General features: G+C 36.5%; 1 protein-coding gene across 1 annotated transcript; it reads left to right on the top strand.

The window, feature by feature from the left end:
• The first annotated feature begins 2,235 nt into the window (after nucleotides 1-2,235).
• On the top strand, nucleotides 2,236-7,100 carry LOC113288262 (probable galacturonosyltransferase 4). The gene is made up of 9 exons (XM_026537240.1): nucleotides 2,236-3,336; nucleotides 3,434-3,468; nucleotides 3,563-3,604; nucleotides 3,688-3,769; nucleotides 3,882-4,072; nucleotides 4,475-4,746; nucleotides 4,888-5,245; nucleotides 5,389-5,964; nucleotides 6,369-7,100. Exons 1-9 carry the CDS (start codon nucleotides 3,249-3,251, stop codon nucleotides 6,642-6,644), a joined length of 1,920 nt encoding a protein of 639 aa, XP_026393025.1. The 5' UTR covers nucleotides 2,236-3,248; the 3' UTR covers nucleotides 6,645-7,100.
• Nucleotides 7,101-8,043: the final 943 nt, after the last annotated feature.

The raw sequence follows: 8,043 nt of genomic DNA, 5'->3' as shown, positions 1-8,043 counted from the left end.
ACACGATGAGTTAATGACAGCTATGACAATAGTCTGAAGGGAATGAAGTTTGAAATAAGGCTGCAACTGTAGATGTAGCACCGAGGGTGGTATGCTTAAAGCTGTGAACATGGACTGCCATTATCAAAGCGGTGTTGATGCCTCTAAAATATAAAGTTTTCTTGTTGAAATTAAATGATCTGGACTGAAGAGTCACCCAACCTTTGCACAAATACTACAAACAAATCGATCCCTAGGATAAAGCATGATAATTAACCTATGCAATTAGATTTTTCAAGGAATTTTATACTTATAGAGTGACGACATTGGGGAGGTAATAGGACTGCCAAGAATTTTAGGCTCTAAAGAACCTTCAAAGAACCGTTACACGAGATTTGGGAGATTCGTATAACGACATTTAAGGTAATTTTAAACAAATACGGACGGAACTGAAGACCAAAATTATTTTTAACCCGGGATTTTATATACTGAGAAAATTGGAGCTGGGTGACCACCACATACTGCTCAGTCCTATGTCTCTTGCATGCATACCAAGTATTTTTCTCATCCCTGTTTTAGGCTTATAAAAGTTGTTGGATTTAGTGATTATGCCAATATTTTAGAGATTATGACCATATCATTCAACTTCATGGATACATCTTGAATTCCTTGCAAGCAGAATACAAATTAACACACAATAATTTCTCTTTGTGATTATTTTTAAAAATCGCCTTCTCTTACTAACATGGACGAATTTGTTATAAAATTTAGATTTATTTAAGATGCATAAGTGAAAGCCGGTAGCAAGAACTAACCAAAGCCCGTGAAGAGGAAAATATAAACTAACACACATTAATTTGTAAAACATGCGTGATTGTTCCAAAATCTCTTGCTGATCCCATGCTTTTGTGAGGGGTTGGTTTGATATTCCAATCATTAACTTATTTTTACAATCTTACAAAATTCAATAATATAGGTTTATGATCTTGATTCTTGAACCAAATACATGGGGTGAATATCTTAAAGCACTATAGAAACATCGAATAAAGTCACAATTTGCAAGAACAATAACAATCCCGTGCCGTGATGGCACGGGTCATATCCTAGTTCTTTTAGATTAAGAAATTTTTATTGATTTTATACATTTCTATGTTTTTTCATGTTTTACCCTTAATTATATTCCCAATGTTAGAGACATATATTCAATTGTGATGATTCCAAAGCAAATAAATAGGGGTAATATAAGTAAAAAACCGTTTTGAAATTTAGACTCCACCTATATAGTGGTACAAGGAAAAATAGAAATTCCGCCTATATAATAGGTACGGAGGGAGTACTATCTTAATATTTGCCTCTCTTCCTTCCGCTAGCATGATCAATTCCGTTTGATCCAGCCCACCAGCAGCCGCAGTATCCCCCAATTGACAAAATAACACCACCACCTTCCCCAGAAAAGCAATCTGATATATGAGAAGTTGAGATATTTAACTAAGTTCTCGAAAGAAGAAGTGGAGAAGACGACTTTACTCGTACAATTGTTCTTTTTATAAATTTATATGTGGTTTGCTTTAAACGAGTCAGCAATTTCCTTTTCAAGTTTGTGTTAGTAACTTACATCTTGTTTGTTTGCAGCTGACTCGGCGTCTGGATCTGAGTCGATCTCTGACTCGGACCGATTCAGCAGTCAGACCGTTTGTTTTGCATTTTGAGTCAGATCTGACTCGATCTATGACTCAGACATAACTCCTGACTCGGACCCATTTGAGTCAGGTAACAAAATACCTCTGACTCACGGGACCAAACCACTGACTCACGTTTTTTTGAGTCATATGAGTCAGATCTGACTCAAAACAAACATATTGAGTCAGATCCAGATGAGTCAGGTGATTTCACTCAGACCCAGATAACTGAGATCCAGACGACTCAGATGAGTCAGGAGTAAACAAACATAGTGTTAGTACAATTGCAATTGATCCACCCATTTGTTTTTGCTGGTAGTAATATTTCAATCAAGTAAAGTTCAATTGTTGTTGTTCATAATGCTAACAACACTTTTTTTTCCCCATGAAAACTGATTGCTAAAGATAAATTTAAGTTTGAGAAACTGGGTGGCTCGGTTGACTCACTGGGCTCAAGAAAAGGGTTTGAAACGTTGGGGCGCTCGTAAGGGTGGGTGGAAATAGCATCTTCTTCTCCGTTGAATTATCGTCTTCATCTCTCCCTCTCTGTATTTCCATTGTACTCAGGAAATTCAGATTTCTTTCAGCTGATAATCTAAGAAACTTTGATAATTGAGTTTTGGAACCCTTTAAGGTGTTATTTGTTTCAGATTGAAATATGAAACCATCAACTTGATCAGTTCCATAGAATTGAGATTTTTTATTTTTATTCTTTTTTATCTTTTGGATGAAAAACGATGAAAAAATCTATCGAGTCCGATCGATGTAATGAATATCTTCATTAGATTTGAACTGTTAATTTGTTTGAATGAAATTTGTAATCAATTTGATTGATCATCTAGAATTCTATCTCAATTTGACGAGATTGTGAAAACATGAATTTCAATTTTATTTTTCGTGCACATTTGTTGTGACTGACATCAGTGAGTTTTTTTCATCACATAGGGACTCCCAATAAATATTTTATGGAGACAACAAATCAGTTGTTTTCCATTTGAAAATACATTCTTCGCTCGTTTGGAAACAACGAAAAGATTTCTTTCTTACGTAATATGAGAACACCAATTACCGAATCACCCTCAACGAAAACAAATTTATATACATATATATATTTTTTTCTATTTAATTCAATATATTGATTTTATTAATTCCATTCTTCTCCTCCTATTCTTCTTCTACTTCTAAAATTCTATCTGCTTATTTCACGCACCGACGATTTCTTTATTTCCCTGTCCTCCTCCTACTCTGCCCCAAATATCAAGGAAAATTCTGAACCAGGTTTTTATTACATTATAATGCCAAGAACAAGAAGAGATAAAAGTGGTTTTCTCATCCTTAGAAAACCGGTTTCGTAGAGATTTAGTGGTATTTATTTTGGTAATAAGCGGTTTTTCGTTTTCGATAATAGGAAGGAAGGAATCAGGGGAAGCGGTTTGTTTTGTTTCGAAGTTGCAGAGATTTATCGTACGCGTGTGGATATATAGGGAAGTGAGCTCCATTGTTTATTAGCAAAGCCGTTGAAAGATAAAGAATTATTATAAAAGAGAAAAGAGAAAGTGGTTTAGTTTTTTTTTCTTTCAGAAAGAAAGAATGAAGCTGAGAAAACCGGTTTTGTTCTTGTTGTTTCTCACCGTTCTTGCTCCAATCGTTCTTTATACTGATAAACTTGTTTCATCTTGTAAGTTGTTATTCTAACACAAGAATGTAAGGAAATGTCTGATTTATTTGGTTTGTTTTCACTCTAATTTTGGTTCTTTGTTCGGTGTTTCCTGCAGCTAAGAATGATTTTGGTGAAGAAGTTTCCTCTCTGGTAACTAAATTATCACCTTTTCTTGTGTAGTGTTTATCAAATTGTGAATTTTTTTTTGTCTCATCATTTTTCTGTGCTTGTTTGTATTTTGAAGAGTTTTGGAGTTGAGAGCAGGCAATTAAATCTACTTCCAGAGGTAAAAGTTGTCTATTGAATTATTATCATTTGTCTGTTTCTAGGTTAAAATTATTGAACGAATTGGAGATCTGATTTGTGTAGGAAATACCAAAGACATTGAGAGAACCGATTGGAATCATTTCTTCTGAGAATTCAGTTTTGAATGTCCCAGAGTCTATTGATGGTAAGTTCAATTATTGCATCTTTTTTTCTATTTCTGGAAACTGTAATGTTGAGATTGATTGTGATTACTAAATTTGTCTGTAATAGAATTCATTTTGGGTTCAATTTTACAGAATTGCCATCAGTGAAGTCAACAGAACATAAAACCAGAGCATTATCTGCTACAGAAGAAGACGATAAGGAAAATCCAATCAAGCTTGTCACTGGAGGGTTTATTGCAGAGAATGAGAGCGATGATGCTGGTGACGCACAGAATTCTAAATTTGTGGATGAAAATGATAAGCAGGTTGCAAATGAGAACAAGGTACTTGATACATTTTTTTTTGTTCTTTTGAGTTTCTCAAGGTTGTGCCTGCTATGTGCGTGTGTATTCGTATAATTATAATCTGCACAGTTAAGTGATTGTCATATCGAAACTTAATTCGACCAATTCAAGGGATTTGGGAAAGGAAATGGTGCAACAAATTTTGTGCAAGGTTCTTCTGCATGTTGTGTCCCTCATCTTCTACTGTTTAGTCTTGTGAACTAGGAGCTGAACAGTAATAAGAATTTATGGCGCACACCAAGTTCACCTTATAATGTTGTAACTTGGCACAATAAATATATGATATCAGAAATAAAAACAAAGGGTGATTGATCTCAATTAGAGGAACGAATATCTGCAAGAAAAAGTGATATATCTTTTGTTTCTCTTCTCTGATTTTAGGGAGCCCAAGCATATCAGCAACCTGGAAAGACTACTAGAAAATCTGATTCAGGAGATCACGTCACTAACAAGGTTGAAAGGCCGAGAGTTCAAACAGTCTTGTCAGATGCTCGAGTTCGGCATCTTAGAGATCAGCTTATTAGGGCAAGGGTCTACCTTGGACTTGGAGCAACTCGCAATAACCCCCATTATATCAAAGAACTGCGGGTGCGGATGAAGGAAGTTCAGAGAGCACTTGGGGATGCATCTAAAGATTCTGACCTACCAAGGAAGTAAGTCCTTGATTTTTAATATTAAACCGTAGTTCTTATTTGGTGGGTTGTAGTTTTATCTTTGAACATTTGCTCAAAATGGTGATGAAATATTATTACATCTCTTGGTGAGCACTTATTGAATTTGTCATCTTATTGCAGCGCAAATGACAAACTCAAGGCAATGGAGCAAGTTTTGGCCACGGGTAAGCAAATTCAAGATGATTGTGCTGCGGTGATAAAGAAGCTTCGTGCTATCCTTCATTCGACAGAAGAACAACTCAGAGTGCACAAGAAGCAGACAATGTTCTTGACACAACTCGCAGCGAAAACTCTTCCTAAAGGTCTTCATTGCGTTCCGTTGCGTCTTTCAACAGAATACTATTCATTGAATTCTGACCAGCAGCAGTTTCCCAATCAAGAAAAACTTGAGGATCCAAGTCTGTTCCACTATGCATTATTCTCAGACAACATATTGGCTGCAGCAGTGGTTGTGAATTCAACTGTTTCTCATGCTAAGGTAGAGCTTCACATTTACAGGAAAAGCAGAATTATAGCTGGATACTGTTACTCTCATAAAAAAACAAACTTGAACTAGTATTACTCTTTGGTGCATTGGAGCCTGTATAGCTGTATCTAATTGTTACTTTTTATATTTGGCAGGATCCAGCAAAACATGTATTTCACATTGTCACAGACAGGCTTAATTATGCTGCAATGAGAATGTGGTTTCTTGCTAATCTACCAAGCCAAGCTACTATCCAGGTTCAGAACATTGAAGAATTTACATGGCTGAACGCGAGTTATAGTCCAGTTCTGAAGCAGCTTGGTTCTCCTTCCATGATAGATTATTACTTCAAGGCTGATCGCGCAAAATCTGATTCAAACTTGAAATTTCGGAACCCCAAGTACCTTTCCATTTTAAATCATCTTCGTTTTTATCTGCCAGAAATCTTCCCCAAGCTCAACAAAGTTCTGTTTGTAGATGACGATATTGTAGTACAGAAGGATCTCAGTGGCCTTTGGTCAATAGATTTGAAAGGAAATGTAAACGGTGCAGTTGAAACTTGTGGAGAAAGCTTCCACCGGTTTGATCGTTATCTCGACTTTTCCAATCCTCTTATTTCGAAAAACTTCGATCCTCATGCTTGTGGATGGGCTTATGGAATGAATATCTTTGATTTGGACGAGTGGAAGAAGCAGAATAGAACAGAGGTTTACCATTCATGGCAAAGGCTGGTAAGTAGTATATGTTTAGTTTAATCTCTTTCTTACTATTACTCTTTTTTTTTAAGTAGCTATTCATCTGGTCCTTTCAACCCTAATAGCCAACTCTAAGTACCAACTTTTATTACTGAATTAGGGTATTATACCATTATATAAAAATATCTATGCCACATCGAAAACCCATATCCTGTAACTATTAAACACCAGGGCGCACAGAAACTCATGAGTTCGTAGGGAAGTGACCCCTGGCCGTTAATTATGCAGTAAACTTGTTATAGGACAGGCAATACTTGAAACAGGGTGTGATGAATCTTCTACCACAAATATACTGGATGATTCAACAATCGATCTTTAATTTTATTATATTGATGTGGTAAGTTCAAATTTTAACATGTACGCTCATCTTTGGCGGACAGAATCATGACAGACAGCTATGGAAGTTGGGGACGCTACCTCCAGGTCTGATAACATTTTGGAAAAGCACATTCCCCCTGCATCGGTCGTGGCATGTGTTAGGACTTGGATACAACCCAAGTGTTGGCCAGAAGGAAATCGATAGAGCAGCCGTCATCCACTACAATGGAAACATGAAACCGTGGCTTGAGATTGGCATGCCCAAGTACAGGAACTACTGGGCTAGATTCATCAATTATGAACAAGCTTTCTTGCGTGACTGCAACATTAATCCATAAAAGGGTTTGTTACCGCATGTTCAACCTTGGATATATTTATATATATTTATCCCAGCGTCACTTCTGTAGCATATAATTTTTGCAGGTCATGATACAACTTGCTTTCCTAGGTTCTTCTGAATCGTGAAAGCTTTTGTTAGTGTGATTCTTTCTTTTCCTACGAGTGTAGTTATAGTAGCATTAGCGGTAGCCTGAAGAAAGCCCTCATTCATAGAATCTTTGTTCTCTCTCAATCTTCTGTCTCAGCGTCCTTCTGCAGCAGTGCAGATAAAAGTTGTAAATGTTTTCAGAGACTTCATAATATAATATCATGTAGTAGTCATATTAGTTGGTTCCATTCTCTCAAGTTCATGTATATGCTATATTGGAAGGAGTCGAAGGACAGGAGTACCGTCGGCTGCCTTTCCTGGCGGACTTTTTTTTGAGGTGAAAGAAAAGAAAAATGAGTTTGTTTAACACTCAAAATTGTCAAATGATACATTTCTATAGAATTATTCTTTATCGCAATGTTTTGTTTCTCTTCAATTTGATTATTATGGTTGATAATTGGTTTCAATACCAGGTACATGTGCAAAAGAGTCGAGTTATACATTTTTTATCTGATGAAAATCATGGAACTTCTACTAGTAAACAATGTAAGTTGTAACTCTGTTGGTAGGTGTGTGGATTTTCTTAAGAAATTTGCAAACACATGCACCCACATACTGAACAGAAAGTAGTTGACTTGAGACTGTTGGAAGGACAAAATTAGAGCAGCATGGACCGTGGGTGCGTTGGCAATCATTGTACACGTACCACGTTTTAAGAGAGAAGCGGGTGAAGTGTATTAATAAAGGGTATGGTGGGGATGAGACGTATACATAGTTTGGATTGACGCTGAGGACAGGCCAAACTGGCTGTGTGGTTAGCATTATTGATCTGTTGGCTAGTTATCACTTGTACGCAGTTATGGTCTTCACGTGTTATTCTATATTATGCCATGCACTGGTAGGCCTTGATGAAAATATACTTGCAGTTGTGGGACTGGAATGAAAACCTTTGTCTTCGAAGTTAAGTTTTTTGGTTTTTGCTGCCATAGCATTTACCAAACAAGAGGACCACATCCCCGAGACATAATAGGTATGGATATCATTTCATCTATTTCAACGGTGCTAGGAAGGATATGTTGGGAGTACCGTTTGTGTTGCAACATTTCTTATCAACCATTTGAGATTTTTTGAGGCAGCGCGCATTATCTACTACAAAGATGCAGGAGGGTCGTGATTATACTTATTTTTACGGCACCAACTTTTTTATAAAACTCAATAATGAACTAAGTAATTGATTTTCACAACCCTAATGTTTGCCGAATTTTCGTTGTGGTGATTTGTGCGTCTAGGCTAAATTCTAGTTTAATTAT

Source organism: Papaver somniferum, chromosome 6 (assembly GCF_003573695.1).
Source record: "Papaver somniferum cultivar HN1 chromosome 6, ASM357369v1, whole genome shotgun sequence".
NCBI classification, from domain to species: Eukaryota; Viridiplantae; Streptophyta; class Magnoliopsida; order Ranunculales; family Papaveraceae; genus Papaver; species Papaver somniferum.
This window is presented reverse-complemented; position numbering and strand designations above follow the sequence as displayed.

Excerpts from the sequence above, each read along its gene's own strand:
- LOC113288262 (XM_026537240.1), top strand. The coding sequence starts at position 3,249 with ATGAAGCTGAGAAAACCGGTTTTGTTCTTGTTGTTTCTCACCGTTCTT. Across the intron at positions 3,469-3,562 it reads GTGAAGAAGTTTCCTCTCTG|AGTTTTGGAGTTGAGAGCAG; the intron begins GTAACTAAATTA and ends TGTATTTTGAAG. Across the intron at positions 3,605-3,687 it reads AATTAAATCTACTTCCAGAG|GAAATACCAAAGACATTGAG; the intron begins GTAAAAGTTGTC and ends TGATTTGTGTAG.